The 22614-nt window shown below is 39.0% G+C and overlaps 1 protein-coding gene across 1 annotated transcript in view; it reads right to left on the reverse strand.

Annotated features, from left to right (window-relative positions):
• Positions 1–2686: 2686 nt before the first annotated feature.
• Positions 2687–22614, reverse strand: part of LOC126418669 (uncharacterized) — a 43047-nt gene continuing 23119 nt past the window's right edge. The window contains exons 3-4 of the mRNA XM_050085554.1: positions 10771–10963; positions 2687–3150 (exon numbers count right to left, since the gene is read on the reverse strand). Of these exons, the coding sequence (XP_049941511.1) occupies positions 3023–3150; positions 10771–10963 (321 nt within the window). The 3' untranslated portion in view covers positions 2687–3022. The remainder of the gene's footprint in view (positions 3151–10770; positions 10964–22614) is intronic.

Consider the following 22614-nt stretch of genomic DNA (forward strand, 5'->3'; position numbering starts at 1 on the left):
CCTAACGGTGTGCGGGACCGTAGCCCAGCTTCATGGAGACGGTTGCGAATGGTCCTCGCCGATACCCCAGGAGCAACAGTGTCCCTAATTTGCTGGGAAGTGGCGGTGCGGTCCCCTACGGCACTGCGTAGGATCCTACGGTCTTGGCGTGCATCCGTGCGTCGCTGCGGTCCGGTCCCAGGTCGACGGGCACGTGCACCTTCCGCCGACCACTGGCGACAACATCGATGTACTGTGGAGACCTCACGCCCCACGTGCTGAGCAATTCGGCGGTACGTCCACCTGGCCTCCCGCATGCCCACTATACGCCCTCGCTCAAAGTCCGTCAACTGCACATACGGTTCACGTCCACGCTGTCGCGGCATGCTACCAGTGTTAAAGACTGCGATGGAGCTCCGTATGCCACGGCAAACTGGCTGACACTGACGGCGGCGGTGCACAAATGCTGCGCAGCTAGCGCCATTCGACGGCCAACACCGCGGTTCCTGGTGTGTCCGCTGTGCCGTGCGTGTGATCATTGCTTGTACAGCCCTCTCGCAGTGTCCGGAGCAAGTATGGTGGGTCTGACACACTGGTGTCAATGTGTTCTTTTTTCCATTTCCAGGAGTGTATATTAAAAACAAAGATTCCATGACTTACCAAACAGGAAAGCGCTGGTAGATAGGCACAATAAAAGACACACAAACACAGACACAAAATTTCAAGCTTTCGCAACCAACGGTTGCTTCATCAGGAAAGAGGGAAGGAGAGGGAAACATCCATAAGTACCAAAAACATTTTTCAGGAAAATATGGGTGGTGTAAGTGTAGGAATCTAACAATCCTTAAAAAGATTCAAAATGCTTGGTATGGAATTGATGATGATAAATTCCACATTGGAATTCATCAAGGATAGTCATGGAACACTTGAGAATCCAGTCAATATATTTAATTTTAACAGTATGAGAGGGATAGATTGCTGCTCACTAGATAGAGGAGGCATTGGGTCGCAGACACAGATAATGAAAAGATTGTCTACCTAGAGCTCAAGCCTTCTCTAATGTGGTGAGTAGCAATCTATCCTTTTTCATATTGTTGTTATTCTGGCTTGACTTCCCATTGATATATTACACTTTTTTAGATAATTTCAGAGAACAGCAACCTACAGAAAGTTATTGAGAATTTTTAGAGTTGAATGTGATCTTTCTAGGGGAAGCATCATCTCATGGAATATTTTTCCATGCTCCAAGGGCCACATCGTGCAAAGTTGGAGGGCAAAAGTGATCAGAAGCAGAGAATGCGGTTTGTGATATTTCTGTTGTCCTTGTCAAGGCTTACACTGAAGTGTGGTTTGGTGCCTCTTCTCAGTCAGAGCACTGTATTTGGATTTCAGCATTCTTTCAAAGCCTTAAAAAATCACGTTGCTGGTCATGATCTCTCGTATGGCTTTACAGAAACTGAAAAAACATTAGTGGTACCTGTCTTCTGAATTTTTCACCTTTGATCTTAATTTGTCTTCTGAATAAAAAATTAAGCAATCAACACACTGACTAACGAGCTGCAACTATCAGATGAATATATTACCAGGGTTCATTTAGAAATATTCATTCTCAGAATTATCAATAACGGAATTTAATAGTTTCTTTCTAATAAAACAAAACTATTTTCATCCGCTTTGGCTTGAGGGTAAAGTTCCTTAAGATGGATTCTTCACAGTGGTACGAAAGACTTTATCAATACTCTACATCTAGTCAAAGTTGTAAATAATCCTGTCGAAAAAGAGGTCAAGCTCATGGAGGACTACAATACACTATTAACAAAAATCAAGAAGCAGAAGTAGAATGCACTTCAAGTCATACGTGAGTACTGCCCTAAGCTTCCATGGCAAAAGAAAGAGGCTTTTTCAGAGAATAATGATTTGTAAAAGAAAATTTGATTCTCTCACAGCATTTACCCCAGAAAGATTGCATGATGCACTGTTCTTAGCTGAATTATTAAAAGTTGATATTACAAATTTAATAATTAAGTACAAAGTAAAAAAGTCCCATAGAGATACACCCCTGTAGTTACCTGGATTTTTCTTGTCTCCTTGTTGCTGGAGTAGGAGGATTATATGTCGGTCCAACGTTTGCAGAATTTTTATGTTATTCAAATTTTTATACAGCCATGTGTAGGAGGCTAGGGAGTGTGTCCAAACTATGTCACTGGCATGTTTCCACATTTCTGTGAAAACTTTTGTCTTCTCTGCATGCCTTCTAAATTTTCAGTTTCTTGAGTGTTGCTTCTTGGACAGGGGAAGGGGATGGTTTACGTCTTGTTGTTTCATCTTTGTTGGGGTGTTTGTAATATCTCAAAGTTTTGCAGGTTTCAAAAGTATACTGAATGCTTCTTCCATGATTTTGGCACTACCTGGTTAGCATACAGCATTTCTCTGTACTCACTTCTCTGCATTATGACAGAAGTTGTCTCCCAAAGGTCTTGTAATATTCTCCTGCTGAGCTGATTAGATTTGCTGATAATTTGGCTGAATTATTTTCTGATTTTTATAAGGTTGGCAGAATTTTTTGTGTTTTTTACATCAATTTCATATGGGACTCAATTTTTCAGCCTGTTGTTTGCCTACTGGTATCAAACTTCTGAATCATCTGTTAATTTTATAATTCTTGTATGTTCTTGGGAATGGTTGTTTCTGATTAATTGGTTAATTCCTCTTCTCTTTGTTTTATTGTTATACAGTACGTCCCTTTACTTCATATAATCAATTTACAAACCTGAAGATATTCATCTCAACATTACACATTTTTTTTATCAAAGAAATATGAAATTTGACAGATACAGAGTCATTAATTCACCTCCTCATTACAATTCTTCTACACAATCTTACATACAAAAAAAAACTACAAGAAACTGAATTCAAAAGTGTACCTCTCTGTCTCAACATCCTTGAGCATTACATTAATAATCTTCTTTAAACAGTAACCATACAAGTAATAGCTTTTAAAACAACAGAAAGCATCATGTACAAATAATTCAGTATGGATTTATCATTTAATTGGAGGGAGATCACCCTCCAACAGTGTGGAACCAACTGCTACACTAATCTGTGTTGCCAGCCAGAGGGTCATAAGTTTTTTAGTTGGTGCTGGCACAGCAATAAAACGAATCTGGTCACCTGGAACAAAAATGATGTTTAAACATGTACTCAAGGCTATTATAGGCTTCACTTGAGAAGTTCTGATTTTTTGCATAGTTTCTGAACAATAAAAAATGTTCTTGCATACAGTCAAATGAAAAAGGTTGTTTATATTTTGAACATGTAATACCACTGTTTCTTACATGTAAAATTAGCATTTGGTTCTTGACAATTCTGACAGCATACATGGGGGTAATTACATACCCCAATAACTCTTTGAACTGGAGACAGTATTATAAAACGCAAACTTGGCAAAAGAAAGAAGAAAGTAAATGGGACAGAATGGTTGTAGGGATAAAGTCTTCAATTCCACAATCATAAAGCTACAAGACGAGATAAAATGTAACAAGAATACTGATTTTGTGATCCATGTTAAACACCATATAACTAAAGTTATGACAACAAAATAACAGTGCAATTGTATGTTCATAACCAAACACAGAAACATGACAAGGGCAGTGTAACCCGTAGTTGAAATAGAATTGAATACAATATTAAAAGTAAAAAGATTCTGCAAATTAAGTTTAAAAATGGTATTAATGTAAATCTTGATCAAGTATAAAATTTTTTCAATGACTTCTTCATAGTTATTGGATAAGCTGTTGTCGACATACCAGCCTATAGGAAAAATGTCAATTTCAATGCTTCAAACAAACATACAATTGAAAACATTTAGTAATATCAGCACATTCCTGACAGTTCTCCTTGATACTAGAGCCTGAACAACACAATTATCAAACAGACAGGAAGATTTACTAACACAGTCCACCTATGAAATGTGCACTCACACACGGACATTAAAATCTACAAAGTTTTATGAATATGAAAGTATCGTGACAATTTAAAATTTGTGCCAGACTGCAAAAGAAAACCCGAATTCTTGCTTTTCTCAAGCAGTTGACTCAAGAATTACACTAATAAAGCATGTCTCCTAACCTGACTTCAACTTTCATTGTCACTCATGTCAAAAAATAAAATGTGCTGTAAGACACATGCATACACCATGGATTAGTGGGTTCTCTTGCCAGATCCTCCCTATGCGGCTACCATAATTAATCAGTCTTTCCCTAGTATCGAGACAGGTATTACGATGGTGCCTTAAAATGCCTTTTATTACTGTGTGGCGCACATTTTTTACAAAGATATCCAGTTGTTCTTTGTTACAGAACATTTACAAATCAACAGCTGCAGAGCTACCTGTCACCAAGTTTGTAACAAAAGTTACTGTAATAATTCAGTTGCCATCAGTTGCTCTCCTTGACATGTACTATGTTTTAACTAAATGGAAATGTCCTGTCTCCCAAATAAAATTACGTAGTAACTTTTAGCCTCGACTGTAAGGTGCCACAACATACTGTAATGAACCTGTGATGGTGTTCAGTCATGAGTGCCACACAGTGCAGAGGCTGTTTAATACTTATGTTTTATACTTATGAGTGGATAAATTGGTTACCGACCCGTAATTTGCCTCATAAGTCTCATTGACACTCAACTACAAAAATCTTAAGTACCTAATTAATAGGTTTGTTCAAAGAAAATAATGATATAGTATCACAACAAAGTCAAATTCACTTGTTTCTTTATTTGCATTTATTGCTTTAAACCAATCACAATTGACTTGTAATTAGTAACTGTTATCTCAAAGGTCAGCACTTTACATATTCCACGAGTGGCTTAACAGAGTATCAGATTGACTGAAGTTTTGTGCACTATGCTAATTTATAGACGTGCATATTACAGAAAATTACAAATTGGCAAAATATTAAGCTACTTCACTTTACATATTAACATAAGACAGAAAAATTAAAAGGGGCCAAGATACAAAATACAGTGAAATAAATTTGCTTAACTCGTAATTTTGTGATTACAAAACAGCCAAATTATTGGTACTATCTTATGGGAGAGCGTGTGCGGTGGTTCCCAAAGTGCGCAATAAAGTTCCTTGAAAGTCAAATTTTGTAATTGGAATAATTAACAGACTAAGCGGTTATTTTAGAGATAGTACACATCTTCAGAAACTGCAAAACCAGGGCAACAAAATTTATGCTGCTGCATTTTGGAAAAAAGTGCATTTTAAGAGTCTAATGCTTTGGAACACAAAAATTTTGAATATGAATAACTTTTGAGATATTACTTTTCAGAAAAAGTAAAATGTTTGTTGTAAAGAGGAGAATAGGAGCTTTCAAATTATAACAACCTAGAAAAAAACGACTTTTGGCATCCTCACTTCACTTGACATGAAGGCATAGTAAATCATGAATATTTATTTAAATAAAATGTTTGCAAAATAACCAAATGTCTATTGTCACTGGCAACTGTTAAATAATATAGTGGGTAAAATGATTTAATGAAATAATGACTGAATAAGGATTTAGCAAAACAAGGATAATGGAATGTAATTGAATTAAATCAGGAGATGCTGGGGGAATTAAATTAGGAAATCCGACACTTATTTAAAGTGCTAAATGAGTTTTGTTATTTGGGAAGTAAAATAACTGATGATTGTCAAAGTAGACTGGCAATGGCAAGAAATGTGTTTCTGAAGAAGAGAAATTTGCTAACATCGACTATAGAGTTAAGTGTCAGGAAGTCCTTTCTGAAAGTATTTATATGGAGTGTAGCCCTGTATGGAAGTGAAACATGAGGACGATAAACATTTTAGACAAGGAGAGAAAAGGAGCTTTTGAAATGTGGTGCTCACAAGAATGCTGAAGATTAGATGGGTAGATCATGTAACTAATGAGGAGTTACTGAATAGAACTGGGGACAAGAGAAATTTGTGGCAAAACTTAACTACAAGAAGGGATCGGTTGGTAGGACACATTCCGAGGCAAGGGATCACCAATTTAGTACTGGAGGGAAACGTGAGAATAAAAATTGTTCTAACTGTCTCTCTGAGTCAAATCTTTGCAATCTGAGCTACAGATTGCCTATCACAGGTGAAAGACTCCAGAAGAATGTTTGACGCTGTCTGCTGCAGGGCCTATACACAGACGAGGAAAAAAAAATCCCAGATTTTTCCCGGTTAAAAATACGCCCTCTCCTGGATAAAAATATACTTTTTCCGTGTTAACTGAGAGTATACTTTTCCTCGGAACTGTAAAACTTATCAATCCTTCAAATGGTTATGGTTTTATACACTGGCATAGAAATTCCCGGCACTTTAGAAAACGAAATTCACGGAAAAAACATGTTTTGGAAAGATTTCTGATGTCTAGCAACATAGACACTGCATATTTTCATATTACGAAAGTATAAATTCCAATTTCACCAAACACCACATGTTACTTTCTGAAGCATTGAAATCGAGATTGTGATGCGTTTTTGTTAGCCAGTGATAGCTCATGTCACGTGATCTCGCCATCTGATGACGGGGGATATTCAGAGCATAGGACATGTGATGTAGTCGGCCAATAGCAACATCACTGTTAAGTAGTGCGAACAAACAAATAGGAAAAGTTAATGGTTTAAATTATTATACATACTGTTGCTACAAGAAAAGCAAAGCTTTCACATATAATACTGGTCACTTAGATTAACAAGCTGCAAGAGAAGCTAAGCTTTCACATATAATGTTGATCTTTTTTGCGTGTGTTGCACGTTAAGATATCACATACATGTGCTAGTAAAATTTTTTAACAATAACATAAATATCTGATCTTCTGGGCTCCAAATTATTCTAGATGGTCGTTCTCAAAGAGATGATTTTTAAATGAGACAAGCACTCTGTGATTTAACACATTCATCACACATTCTCGCCCATAGTTCATCTTGTGTAAAAGGAAATTTATTCTGAAAGTAACGCTTTTCAAACAACCATTCACAATATTTTCCCGCAACCCATTAGAAATAGATTTCTTTCAGCACATTCCAGAGAGCGCCAGATAACAGGCATCACCATGCTTGCACTGCTATGACTACGCAGGAAACTCTTATGTTTGTGTGTGTACAACATTAAAAGAGCTCACATTATGTCATAAAAGAAACAAGACATTAAAGGATACTTCAAGAGCATCGGAATTTTGTGAACAATACCAATACGCATAAAGTACACACTCATATGTCCAGATATAGATGTAAATTTTCTTGGATACCAGTACTGTATCACCGCATGTTTGGTTCTTTATTATGGCATAATGCCACATGCGCTAGAAGATAGAAATGTGCATTTAAAATGCAATGAACACATGAAACTAGCCAATAGTGTGGAATTAAACATTTCGTTTCAAATAAATTGACTACCTCAGCAGAACAGATTAATAAAAGCCGAATTTCTTTAGCAAACCAACAAAAATAACTTCTTTGTTCTGCAAGGCAATTAATGCTCGACTGTCAGAAAGGCGGAAATAAAATAAAATACAATCTGAAAGTAATAACATATTTTAGCCTTCCGTAATTATGTGAATGTATTGTAATTCACATGATAGCTCCCGGTCACAGAAATATGTTTTGTTTTCATTTGACATGAGAGCAATAAACAAAAGAGGAAACAGCAAAATCACTAAATGTAAACAAGGGTCACGTGGACACTACCCACCTCCCCACTACAACTCAGACTGCTCTGTGTATCAGCCCTGGATCTACGATATTCCCGAACCGGGCAACACTAGATGATAGTGCCCCCCACCCTCTCCCTCGAGTGTTGATGTAGGACACCAAGACTTTAAAACAATCGACTTTTCAAAAATATGTTCATTTTGTAGTGTGCATCTTTCTGAAGAGTCTGATAAACTTAAAACATATGTGTTAGAGGAAATGTAAGACATGTTATTTGGTTGTAAGCGTGCCTAAGTGCAGTGCCATGCCTCTTCACACAGCATTCTTCTATTGCACGTCGCTGTATTTCACTCTGTGAAGTTCAAACGTGTAATATTTTGTAATGGATGCCATCAAACTATATTCAGGACAGTGGAAATTAAAATGTCCTGTGGTGCCTCTCCTGCTTCCAGTCAGCCAGTTTGACATACTGCCCCTCTGAAAAAAAATAAACTCACAATTAATACTGGATGGGATTATTTGTAACCGGGAGCACAAGAACTCTTCATAACTTCTTGTTTTGTGTGACATAAAATTAAATATAGGATACATAAACCAGTAAAGACAAGAGACAGGGAAGACAGTACACATTTCTTCACTCCTTAAGACCTAGCATTTTTTTCCTCTCCAATCTTGCTACAGCTTTACATGGTGTGCTTTCCTTCCTGGGAAAGAATCTATTACCTCATAAAAGATCGTCAAACGTTTTGCTACATGAAAACTCAAAATGTCATTATGTAATACTGAAAAAACTAGTACACAACACTGGTGCAGTTTCTTGATCTAATTACATGTATTTTGTCACTATCTGCTAGATAAAACGATATAGGTCTGCCTAATATTGCAGCAATTTCAACACACACCAAATGAACGAGACTGTTTCGGCACAAATGGTCATTTTTATAACACGACAGAATGTAATTCCTGAAGTACCAATATCAAATGCCTATTAGCCTTATTACAAGCAAAAAGCTTTATGTTAGGAAAGAGTTTCACATTTAATTCATACGTTCTAACTTCTGAAGCACTTTTATATAAATTTGGAATCGTCATATTCTTCCACAATTTGTGCGACATCCTCGTTTCTTCTCATTCCTCGTTCTAACAAACAATCTTGTCATCACTAATTCTGTAACTATTCCTGCCAGTGTCAAAACTTTTTCTCTGGTTAACTTCACTAACCCTGTTACGATAACCAGTTTAGTTATCCCATGCTTATTCTCCGGTTAGACGCATTGTACAATGCATTTTCCGCACTGCTCCCAGAATAGAACTTTAGCGGCTGTTAGTCGGGGATTGTACCACTGGCCCTTACTAGTGTGGCGGCTGGCCAAAAATTTTCTGTCAAAACTTCATTTTCTTGGATACACCGAGAACAAAATTTGTAATCTTTCTTACCTGTTATTCCTGTTGGTCATTTATTTCCACTCTGGTATTCTCAATCAATGGATTTCGCTAGTAATTATAACAATGTTGATCATTCACAAACCCAGTCAACCACATAAACAGCAACGGGCATTCACCCGATCAGCTTTATTTCACTCAGTTCATATAGCCTTGTCCCCTTTGGTCTGCAGGAAAGTTTATTTCTAGATGTATCAGGGATTCCCCTGGCAGAGACATCACATACACTATGCACGCATTCAAAAATCAACTTATTCCTTCATAAATCAACTTAGAATCTGCTCAAAAACCAACAGGGATGCATTTCAAAATCATATGAAGAATCGATAGACCAACGTGCTCTGGATGCTAGGCACTTTGTGAAACAAGGTCTTTTTCCTCAAGAATATGAATTTGCACCCCCCCCCCCCCCCCTCCCCTCCCCACCCCTTCCCCGAAATTGACGCCAGGGGCGTAAAATTCAGTTTGCCCCCCACCCCCTAGATCTGGGCCTGATGTACATGCGTGAATCTGGCAGTGCCAGTAAAATTTTTCTGGGTAGCATCTGGCTGCCTGCTGCTATTGCTTATATAGCTAACTGCCAGGCTTCTGCAATGCAATATCAAATGCCTATTAGCCTTATTACAAGCAAAAAGTTTGATGTTAGGAAATAGTTTCACATTTAATTCATACGCTCTAACTTCTGAAGTACTTTTATATAAATTTGGAATCGTCATATTCTTCCACAATTTGTGTGACATTCTCGTAGAGAAGGTACTACTCAAACGCAACTTAACTGCACATGTGCATGAGCCCGCTTGCAACTGCTCACATGAATCTAACATAAGCAGTTGTGACATCATGCTCATCTGAGGCAATTTGTTGTTATGAAGCACTGCATAGTCTTCCTAAAGCCTTCGACACATTTTGCTATTGGCAGACGCTTATATGAGCACTGTGTTTTGTTGTTGTATATGGCGCATTTCCTTTATAACATAAGTTTTATTTTCGTTTTTTTTTCTGTCGTTCATGTTTTATTGCTGCAGTATTATTCTGCAGGAGCGAGGTCCTTTGTCAGAGTATTGGTTCTTTCCAGTCAAAATTACAAAAATTTAACTGAAACAATGAAAAATTCCCGGGTTTTCTGGTTTTCTCCCGGATGAAAAAATTCCTGGATTTTTCCCGGATCTCCCGGTTGTCACAGGTCGTATACACCCTGCGCTGGAAATTACTTTGGTTCAACTGTACATTTCCATTCTGCATTACAGACTTTTATTTTCATGTGAGCAAGTAACTTACAGTTAGAATGTTAGTCTTTGAACACTCTAGTTATTTCACCTTACGTAGTTAAAAAAAACGTTAAAATGCTTGGTTACCTTCAACAGATGAAGCGAACAGCCAAAACACAGATTTTTAAACGGAGAGAGTTGAATTTTGTACATGTTCACTGTATTTGCAGCTCTGTTGTAGTTGATTTAATTCTAAGAGATGTTAAATAAGCATTCTTGTTGTTGCTGCATTATAGCTTACTCATATTTTCAGTTTTTGTGTACTGGCTGTCTATCGGTAAACTTGAGAAAGAAAGTAAAGTTTACACATGTTCTCTTTCTACTGCAGTATTACATAAATCACATAAACAGCGATGTGTTTAACTCACTGACTAAGTATTAAATGTCTCACCTTCTTTGAAGATTTCTTGAAGGTTGTGTGTTGTTAGTTTCAAGCCAAAAAGGAAAGCAACACTACGATGAAAAAGCATACTCTCCCAATGATTATGACGCAGAGATATCAGTGCCAATCCATATTCTTCATTAAGTATTTCAATGATGCGACCATACCCTTTGATAAAAGGTGATTTAGGGTTGAAGGCAGCCTGAAAGAGTTAACACCAACAACAAAATAAAAAAACTAAAATAATATAGCACACTACAATCAAATCATATGCATATGCCAGAAAATACATTGTCGATCAATGGATTGTTGCCGATTTTTAACATATATTCTACATTTTTTGTTTTTATTGTCCTCACTGTAAACTGATCATGGAGGCAAGCAGCATGTGGTACTCACCACAAACCACATTTGGTTGGTTACCACCAAATTCCACAAGATGGTTGGCCGAGGAAACATTACAAGTAGGCACAGCAAATGTTTTCAAGGAAGTATGTCCATAACACAACAGTGGGACATCAAAAGGATCTTTAAATGAATTCTAATGATAATTCTGAAACTTTCTACGTGCAACTAACTGAAGGTACGTATCAGATGTCTAGACGATTTGGAGAACCCATTTCGTTCAAAATATTCCAAAAACTGACTTAGCTATCTTCTTCAGCTGCTCCAAGCACTAGTCTGCTGTGTGCTTGCTGCCTTGGTCTCCAGCCTTAATGTGAATGATGTTACACCTAGCTTTACAACCAGGTTTGATTCACTAAGATTTCCCAGCTCTGAGACGTGAGATAATGAGCAAGATCTTAATACTATGAGAACTGAATTTACACCTTGCCCCAACTGAAAACCCTGTCTCTATTTACACGACTTTAACAATCTATGATAGACACAATTATAATGTATCAGAGACTAGGAGCCTGTACCATAATTCTGGGTTTAGTTTTCTAATTCCTTTTCAGATTTGATTTCTTCTAAAGGCACTCTTTATTTTAGATGCACCACCTGCTTGATTTGTTAACCTAATAACCCACTCCTTTGGAACACTATTTGAACGAATCTCTAATTCAGCAAGGGTCTCTTAATCCAACAGTGCTCTACAGTCCGGAGTCCTCAGCATTGCATTTATTTCTGACAAACGATGATGTTTTGCAGCATGGAGAGAGAGGATGAGGTGAATGGATTTTCTCTACATAGTGGTGAAGGGATCAAACTGTTCCTCCTAACTAATCAATCAAGTTTTAGGGTGTAGATGTTACGGCACTCAAGTTATACACACATCAAAAAAAGTTTCGCAACACCTCAGTTCCGAGAGTTATGGAAGCTGTACAGAAACGGGAATAGAGATCAATATAAACAATATTTCCGACCTTTTTATTGCTCATGAAAATTGCACATTGCATGTTGTACCATCATACAACGAGACCTTCAGAAGTGGTGGTCCAGATTGCTGTTCACACCGATACCTTTAATACTCAGTAACACGTCCTCTTGCACTGATGCATGCCTGAGCTGTGCGTGGCTCATGTTCATGCCATCTCTTATTTAACATCCTGTTTTTGGCGTACTGCCACCTCATTAGGTTAGTTTCAATTACTTGTGTCACCGAGTTGCTGCTTTGCCTGTCCATGAGCGGCGACAGCAGCGCTATCAATATAAGTTCTGCCGTATTATCTTTGCGGCACTGCTATTACTTCCCGGTTGTCATGTGTCTTGCTGTGAGTTGGAACGTGCCAGCAGATGGGTTCGGACCTGGCAGTCGGACAGTTCGGACGTGGCAGAAGTTTGGTCGGGTTGGAACGGGAGTGAGGTTCGGATAGCCATGATTCACCCAACCTTTGCCAGCACACATGGCTCGAGTGGGGACGGTCTTGGTTGATCGTCGGTTGGTCATCTTACCGGATAACGTGTATTTACTCGCCGATCGCTTATGGGTTGGCGGAGTCAGTCGGTTGGCGTTGAACAGCGAGGAATTCTCAGCAGGGCATAGTTTGGCTGGGCCCACTGGCGGTCTCTATGCAGAGTGTGTGGTGCTGTTCCCATTGCTACAAGGTCCGTGGCTCACCAACCCTGGAGTTTTGATTTGGCCTACCAGCAAGTCAAGACTGTTCACACTGTGTCGTTTGGAGTGCATTGTCGGCTGTTGGGATATGCTCGCGAGCAACAGCGTGGTTTTCAAGTTGGAAAATTCTAGCCACCCTCTGGTGGAGTTTCACTGCATTCGGTTATTTGAATTGAAGTGCACCAGCGGAATTTTCTGCCTTGTGGCTGTTAACGTTCCGGTTACCTGGCCTGGCCGTTGACGTAAATTTCAGGCAGTGTAGTTTCCTCATCGTGTTGTTGTTGCCCAGCACAGTGCGTAGTTTGACTGCTTCATGTATGATTGATTGTGGGTGCCAGTATCTTCTACGTTGTTCTGTTGAACTCCCTGTTGTGCCCTGGTTGGGTGAAGTGGAAGTTATCTTGTCGGTGGGTTCGTTGACTGTCGGTTGGTTGGGTTGTCGTCGGATCATGAATGGTTGGCCCAAACTGCCTGTCTCACCTAAGCGAGCGTTAGTGTTTGAAATACAGGCCGACTTTCGAACATCTGAGCACCCTTGGGTTCTTGTTGTTTGTACTTGTACGGCTTCTAGCCGATATTATTATTATTATTATTTTAAGGTCTTCAGCCTCGTTTAAAGTACTGTTTCATGTAAGCCCTTTGGCATTTTAAAACTTTAAATGTTGTTGAATTTTAAGCCTTTGGCCTTCAGCCGATTTTGAGTTTGAGCTCTTTTGCTCATAAGGCCTTCAGCCTAAATTAAAGAACTGTTTCACATAAGGCCTTTGCTATTTAAAAAAGTTTAATGTTATGGAGTTTTAAATGTTAGGCCTTCGGCCAATTTGAATTTAATTTGTTTACTTCAGCCTAACTAAAGGACTGTTTTCAGATAACACTTGCCTGTTAAATTTCTGATTATGCTTGCATTTTAAGTTATTGGCCTTCAGCCATTTTTAAATTAAAGTGGTTTTCAGCCGGTAATTAAGTCCCAAGGATTAAAGCCTTGTGTTAAAAAAAAAAAAAATTGGAATCTTGTAATGTTTGATCAAATAATAAAGTTGTATGTTCGAGTGTAACTGACAGCCCTTATTTTGGCCCCTTTCCACAATTTATACTATCTGTCCTGTCCTGCTGGATTAGCAGGGCGTCTCAATGCCTGTATTCATTGTGGCATACTATCCACAAGTTCATGGTGGCACTGTCGGTCCAGATTGTCCCACTCCTCAACGGCGATTCACCATAGATCCCTCAGAGTGGTTGGTGGGTCACATAATCCATAAAGAGTCCTTTTCAGTCCATCCCAGGAATGTTCAATAGGGTTCATGTCTGGAGAACATGCTGGCCACTCTAGTCGAGCAATGTCTTTATTCTAAAGGAAGTCATTCACAAGATGTGCATGATGGGGCATGAATTGTCAAACATGAAGACGAATGCCTCACCAATATGTTGCTGATATGGTTGCACTATCGGTCGGAGGATGGCATTCATGTATCATACAGCCGTTACGGCGCCTTCCATGACCAACAGCGGCGTATGTTGGTCCCACATAATGCCACCCCAAAACAGCAGGGAACCTCCACTTTGCTTCACTCGCTGGACAGTATGTCTAAGGTGTTCACAGCCTGACTGGGTTGCCTCCAAGCACGTCTCCGACAACTGTCTGGTTGAAGGCATATGCGACACTCATCGGTGAAGAGAACATGATGCTAATCCTGAGCGGTCCATTCAGCATGTTGTTGAGCCCATCTGTACCGCACTGCATGGTGTCGTGGTTGCAAAGATGGACCTCGCCATGGATGTCGTGAGTGAAATTGCGCATCATGCAGCCTATTGCGCATAGTTTGAATCGTAACATGACGTCCTGTGGCTGCACGAAAATCATTATTCAACATGGTGGTGTTGCTGCCATAGTTCCTCTGAGCCATAATCCATAGGTAGCGGTCATCCACAGGAGTAGTAGTCCTTGGGCGACCTGAATGAGGCATGTTATCAACTTTCTGTCTCTCTGTATCTCCTCCATGTCCACACAACATCGCTTTGGTTCACTCCGAGATGCCTGGACACTTCCCCAGTTGAGAGCCCTTCCTGGCACAAAGTAACAATGTGGATGTGATCAAACCATGGTATTGACCTTCTAGGCATGGTTTAACTACACACAACATGAGCCATGTACCTCCTTCCTGGTAGAATGACTGGAACTGATTGGCTGTCGGATCACCTCTATCTAATAGGCACTGCTCATGCATAGTTGTTTACATCTTTGGACAGGTTTAGTAACATCACTGAACAGTCAGAGGGACTGTGTCTGTAGTACAATATCCACAGTCAACGTTTATCTTCAAAAGTTCTGGGAACCGGGGTAATGCAAAACTCTTCTTGATGTGTGCATTATTGCCAATTTGTACGTGGGTGCACCAACGTTACTAACTACTAGTATTAGAGCAATACTTCCTAGTGTCCACCACACAGTAATAGTTTTACACATGTTGTAGTTAGTAACATTAATTCACTCCTCTACCAGCATATGCTCATTCATACACAATATGTATACAACAGCAAACACAACATTTATAACCCTGCTGAATTTTAACACCACATCAGTCAATTGCAGCTCTGAGATTCGTACATTACACTTTGTTTTAATGTCCTCAGTTATGCAAGAAATACCTTTGGTATCCTTGGAGCTAACTGCTAAAAAGTTTGTTGAATCCTACACTAAACTCTTCTAGCAGACTATGACATCACGATATTTATTGTTTGACAAGATACTCTTAGTAAGAATATATTAATGTAACTGACAAAATTCACAACCTCTTAGAACACCTAAACTCTATCGATCACACCAGCGTTTGTGACAATGTACCACCTACATTTTGTTAATATATTGGTTAAAAGAAAAGGTTAGGGTTTAAGGCCCCATTGACAAAGAGGTCAGTTATGTTGAGCACATAATTGGTTTTTAACACCGTTAGGGAAGGAAAGCAGACCTGTCTTGTGAAAAGAAATCATTCAAGTGTTTCCCTTGAGCGATACAGCGGTCAACAGAGAATGTAAACTAGGATGACCACCAGACAGGGATTTGAATCATGCTCTTCATGAAAGTGATTCCAGTATAAGGGGATGGAAGCATGCTCTTCATGAATGCCACTGCAGTGTAAGGAGCAGATGAAGCACTTCACTCAATCACTGCTGAAGGATGCTCTCAGCTTTAGGAAATGACTTAGCTGCAGATCATGAATCTCTGTCCAGCTTTCAAGTTTTTCGCCACTGGTATCTTAATCTGTGTATCCCCAAGATGTACTTTGACAGTTGTAATCACTGATAATTAAGTGTATGTTCTGTTAATTGAAGTTGATGGGTTCTTCAAACATGAAGTTGACACTTGGAGGCTTGTATATAGAAGCTTCGGAATATACACCGAAAGAATCTTGAAGTTATCTCCTTCAGTCAGTGAGGTTGATGAGAATGTGAGGTTTGCTTTCGTGATGATGGCACTGCCATATTAATCATGGAACCCCCCCAGAACCAACTCTGTACCTGTGTGTTTTGCTGATGACTGTTGCAGACTCGGTGAGCCTTTTGAACTACCAGGATGTTTGTCACATTTACATTCCTTACACAAATCAGCCAATAAGGCCTCATTGACACACCAAATCCCTTGATGTTTATCAAGACCATAAAAAGTGGCATTGAAAATGACTCTTTAGGGAGATTACTGCTTCTTTGTTGACTGTTGGTGGAGGAATCGACCACTGCTAATAAACAACACTGTCCATGGTGCACTCAACTGTACTGCTATTTCATGGTGTAATTTATACAGTCACTGGGGATGCTGCTTCTGTGCTCTCCCAAAGGGTCACTAATCTGTCATAAGCAAACTAAATTGCTGAGAAATCAGCAGACTCCTACAAAGTGTGTCATCTAATGCATTTCATTTCCACTAACAGCAACAAAATCTGTGATATTATCCCGATGCATGCTGTTAGATCATAAAATCAACTTAACCTAATATTTTAACAGCTCTCCTTGCTGCGATCTTCATATGAGACACAGCAAGAGCATCTACTCTGAAAATAGTGGCCAGATGATACTACGTTTTTTCAGGATTTGGCAGCAAATGTGAAAAGAATACCCATATATTAGTACAATGGAAAAATCTATGTAGTCACAATTAAATGTATGCTTTCTAATCTCAGAGACACTCTAGGGATCCAAAAGCTGGCATATGCCACATTCTGTGCAAATGTAACATAGCATATGTTGAACGGCCAATCACAACAGGTGCAACAGTCAAGGAGTTGCCAACGTGGACTTTCCAGTGTTCGTATTGAACATCAGTCACACACAAGACTGAAACAGTCAAGCAAATCACAAGCTGCCAAGCAATAGCTGGAATATAATTACAAAAGATATGCAATAAGACCAGTATTGTGATGTTGCCTCCAAATTTCTGGAACAGTGAAAGTAAGGAGTCTATGGCAGCAGACATTACAAGATGGCTCAGGAATTTGTATTTAAGTAAGGCATGGGGTCATGCATTCATTTCAATAAGACATCATGATGTCATCTGTTAAAGATGTGGAAATTCATGTAATCAAATATGCATCAAAGGGTGTAGCAACCACTGAGGGTAAAACTCTGCTATAAGAAGCTACACTAGCCAAACATCAAAGTCTGGCCACTGATTGGAGCATACGGAAAAGACGGGTGAGATATTTGTTGAAATACTGTACAAAAAGTAGAACTGTCACTTGGCTGGAAAGCAAAACCCTTTCTACTAAGTAAGACTGTAATTTTAAGACCAATCCATGATATAGTTCTAATGGAACTGCTGAACTAATTAAAGAGTAGTTAAGTAGAAGTTTACATTGCAGTCAGTTATACTGGCAACAAATAATATCTTAGTATAAATAAATGTGAAACTCATAAACAGAAATTGCAAGAATCAATTAAATGGAATACTTGTTTGAGTCATAAATTCATTAAATGTAAAAGATCAAGTTCTCCTAGCAAAATATTCTTAAATACAAAATATGACAGTATATATGTGATGTGTTACAATAGTGAAAGGAACCTGTGGCCACTGTAGACAGTGTCACAAGTTCCTCCAAAAAAATTGTAACACAGCTCACACAAAAATGTCATACTAACAAATGTAAATCCACCTGATGATGGAGGTTTAAACCTTTGAAACGTATTGTGAAGATAAATAAACAGTGATTGGTAACAGTAAACTTGTTGTTTTATTTAGTTCTACAATTGACTTGAAATGAAACTGAAATTATGTACCCTGGCCTTAATTTAAAAAAAAACACACACACACACACACGCATTTAAATAGTGCAGTTTTTAAATTTGAACTGTGAAATTTCACACAGGGCAACATGTTCTGCCAGGATTTCTATTGTAATTATTTATCTTGGAATCATGACTTCATAGTGTATGCCATTTCCAAGCGACATTTCAACATAAAGTGAGTTGATACAAATCTTTTATGTTAAAGAGGACATTGTCCTCGTGTCCAACCATATTAACCCACTTCACATCATCTGTATACAATCAAACACTTTTTTGTTGCTACCCATATAAAATGGGGGTGTAACATTTTTCTACAAATGAGAGCGAAGCTTACAAAGGGATGTTCATGGACTGCACTTGAGATGTACAAATGAGATGTTGGCAACATGTTTCCATATTATGTTGGAGACAGCCAATGGTAGGATAATATGTGGTAGTCAATTAACAGCTGTCAAACAGTTGCACATACACCTTCATGTTGGTTGTTGTATTTGAACACAAATGACACATGTTCAATGTCGTCTAAACAATGCAAGCGTCAGGGTGAGAACAGCGCTCTTTTTAGTTGCGAGTGCACTAAGTGGGAGCTAAGGGAATTTGAAAGATACAAATTGTTGGTGCTTGCATGGTCAGTGCTTCCATAGCCAAAGTAGCTGAAGTGTTAGATGTTTCAAAATGCACCATGTCAAAGATTTATACTGTTTATAGAGAAAATGGAAAAACATAATCCACTAAGTCACAAGGCATACAAAATTGTTTGTTGAGTGATCATGACAGATGGTCACTGAAGAGTGACTGTGATGAAAATTAGGAGACCGCCAGCTGCTAAGTCTCTGCAGAACTGAATGTTGCACTCATGAACCCTTTCAGCACCAAAACAACATGAAGAGAGTTCCAAACACAAGAAATTGCAGAGCTAGTTGGAATCCCATAACCACTTGTCAGTGATGCAAATACCCTTAACAGGAAAACATGATGCTGAAGCTATAAAACCTGGATTATGGAGCAATGGAAGAAAGTCACTTGGTAGGAAGAGTGATATTGCACACTGTTTCCCTATTCTGGTCGAGTTTATGCCACAAGAGTGAGACATGGCAGGGGTCAGTGATGACTGAGCAGCCGTATCATGGTATTCCATGGGTCCCATGGTTTTTCTGTGATAACTGTAGCGTATCAGGTTCATCCATGGTAAAATGTCTGCTTACAGGAGTTTCTTTTATTGATAAATACAGAAGCTTCTTCACTGTCTGTGTTGAAAGATCTCTAATGTCTCGTCTCAAGGCAGAATCTAGATCTTGGTGAGAGACTGATGAACTGCATAGCCTGAGGTCTAGATAAGGTTGGAAGGTAAAATGCAAATGAGAGTTGATGAAGCTACATACAAAAGATAGCAGTAGATCTATGTTATCTTGTTAGCTTTATATGTATGTATTTGCATCTGTAATGAAGTGTTTTTCTCTGAAAATTCAGTTTTATCACACTAGCACCTAGTACGTTAAGAGTGTTGATACAACATCATAGGCAATACAAATCAGCTAGTGACAGGCTTAACATACACTTTGAGATCAGAACATGGATAATCCCTTACAGAGAGTGAATATGGTGACTGTCCATGTAGCCTCACCAGTTCACCCTATGAGTGGACAAGTAGCTGTTTCTTCAGCAGCATCTGAGCAGGCAAACGGGGGCAGGGTTTCGCTAGTTATTGAGAACTTAAATGTTGGACTTGTTATGGAGTCTCTTGAAAATGGCATCCAGGGATGGAAAAAAGTCCAACGTGCATTCAGTATGTTTGCAGCTACAAAGGGTGCCGGGTACCGTTATCTGCAAGCTGAGTCTCATACCAGCAACAATGTCAGTCGTCAGTTGTCACTTGGGTTCTGAAGCTGTCCTCAGTTTGTACAGGTGCTTGATTGGTGTGGTGAAGATTGCTGACCTACCTTGCAGGACGCAAGCAGAGCTTACTGTTTGCAGTACCCAGAAGTGATCAGGGTCCTTTGGTTGGGACCAAGTGGAGGGGCTCAACCAGAGGTTTCGTCAACTGAAGAACAGTGTAGGTGTGCAAGTGATTTTGCATGGCCCTTCAGTGTTTTGTGGATGTGTACTGAATTTTACACTTACTAACGCAGATGCTAGTGGACATGGTAAGCGTTGCATTACCGTGACTGTAGTACGTGGGGGTTAAGTAGAGACTGCAGCAGGCCTGGAAACTTTTAACAGTCGAGAAATTATTGCTTATCAGACATTTCAGATTTGTGAGGTGTACAACAGAGATAGGAGTACATTTTATTATATGTTCACAATGCCTTTGGTTCTTAGGACGAGGAATCACTGCAAAATAAATGAGTCAATGTCTGTGTCTGTATGGGTTAAAAGAACTCTTAATTGCAGCAAGATTAAAGTCGTTGGTGGCTGCAGATTTCTAGATCTGAGCTTTGGGATGGAGAATTGTAAGATTTGCATTAGTAGGTCCGGGGAGCACTACACACACGAAGCAGCTACTACTAGGGTGGCAGATTATTTGCAGAGATTATACACATTTTTCTGGGCTTACGCAACATTTTGAGATGCTCTGATGAATGCTTGCCATTCAATATGAAGAGGGTGAATCAGATTGTGTACAAATTAAAGACACTTCGAATGACAAGATATTAACAGTAAATTGTCGAAGTATTCATAGAAAATGTTCTGAATTCATTAGGGTCCAGGATAGCTATCACACTCAGATTATAGTTGGAACCAAGCTATGGATGAAACATTAAATATAAAGCTCTGAAATATTTAACGACATGAAACACATACCAGGGAAAGGGAGTGTTTATTTTTCATGTCTACATATTTATTTCTCAACATAGTCGCCCTGGCAATGAACACATTTTTCCCAATGAGAGACCAGTTTGTTGACACAGTCAGTGTACGATGTTTGACTTTGTTGATGGAGCCACATCACCTCTGCTTGCACCGCTTCATCACATCAAAGTGAAGTCCTCGAAGGTGTTCTCTAAACTTTGATAACAGATGAAAATTAGTTGGGATCAAGTCTGGACTATGTGGAAGACAAACGATAACAGCAAACCTCATGCTTGAGCTTGTTGCAGAAGTTCCAGTGCTCATTTGTGGTCTAGCATTGTCATGTTGAAGGAGAGGGGGCTCCATGTGTGGACAAACTCTTCAAATTCAAAGCTCAATTACACTAAGCTGTTTCTCACACACTGAAATAGTTACACACTGGCATTTTACATGCCACAGTTCAGAGCACTCTAGTGGCAGAGGGATGCAAATATGTAGACATGAAGAATAAAGGTGTAGAATGTTGATAACATTTGTTTCATTTTCACACAGCATTTGGAGGCATCACTTTACAGCAGGGCCACACAATTTGTCATCAACACTGAAATTGAGGTTGACTGCGAAGTTATATGGATTCAAGTAACCAGCCTATGTCAGTGGCCAACCAATTTTGTTGTAACAGTTGTAGAACCATCAAAGAAAATCTATGCACAGTAGTGCAGAAGTATACTCATCACGCAGTATTATATATGTGGTTATGTTCTTTCAGACATGTCCATATGAACAAACATCATTTTGATCCTGCAGTTACTATGAAGTAAAACATAATGGAATTAATGACATTAGCTGCTACAGAGGATTCCCATTACGCGAAGTGGTGAAATGCCGTGAGTAATGAGGTTAATAGGCCAAGGGGCACTACATCAGTAGAGTGTGGATAGACAAGAGGCATGCTAGGGTAGTATGTGCTGTTGCAATGACCAGAGTCTAGATGGAGCATTGGTTAGTGCACCCAACCAGTAAGCAGGAGACCTGGGTTTGGATCCCAGTACTGCACAAATTTTCAATTTTTCCCATTGATTTAAATCAATGGCCACTAGCAGCAAATGTTATTGATTCCTTTGTGTCTTCATACAATATTAGTTGGAGGCAACATCAGCTACCGATTACGGACTGGGATGTCTGTGGATTCACTGCAGTAATGGAGACAGACAGTCTTGTGAAGTAATTCTGAAGGCATTCTCTAAAATCTGACTTGAGTAGCTAGTTCGGTAACCAATGCGCAATGGAAATATTTTAGACCTAGTGCATATGAAAAGGTCTGATCTTATTGACAGTGTCAGTACAGAGACAGGGAACAGGGGTTTTGATGTTATCATAGTGATGGTTAATATTGTTAATCAGTTCACTGAGAAGGCTGCAATAGTTTTTATGTGAAAAGACCAGACAAGCAGTAGTTAGTATCCTACTTAAACACTGAATGGATGTAATTTAGTTCTAATATGATGGACATATAGGAATTATAGGCAAAGTTTAAACTGACTGGTAATCACATTCTCGAGAAGTAAGTTCGAGTAAGTGGATTAAAGACATAATAGACCTACCCTGGTTTAGTAATAAAATTCTGGAAGTGCTGAAGAAAAACAGACAGTTGCACTCTTGATCAATACAGAAGTGTCAATAGGCAGAGGTTAGTAGAAATTTGTGCACCTACTAAAAGATTGATG

Source organism: Schistocerca serialis, chromosome 9 (genome assembly GCF_023864345.2).
Source record: "Schistocerca serialis cubense isolate TAMUIC-IGC-003099 chromosome 9, iqSchSeri2.2, whole genome shotgun sequence".
Lineage (NCBI taxonomy): Eukaryota > Metazoa > Arthropoda > Insecta > Orthoptera > Acrididae > Schistocerca > Schistocerca serialis.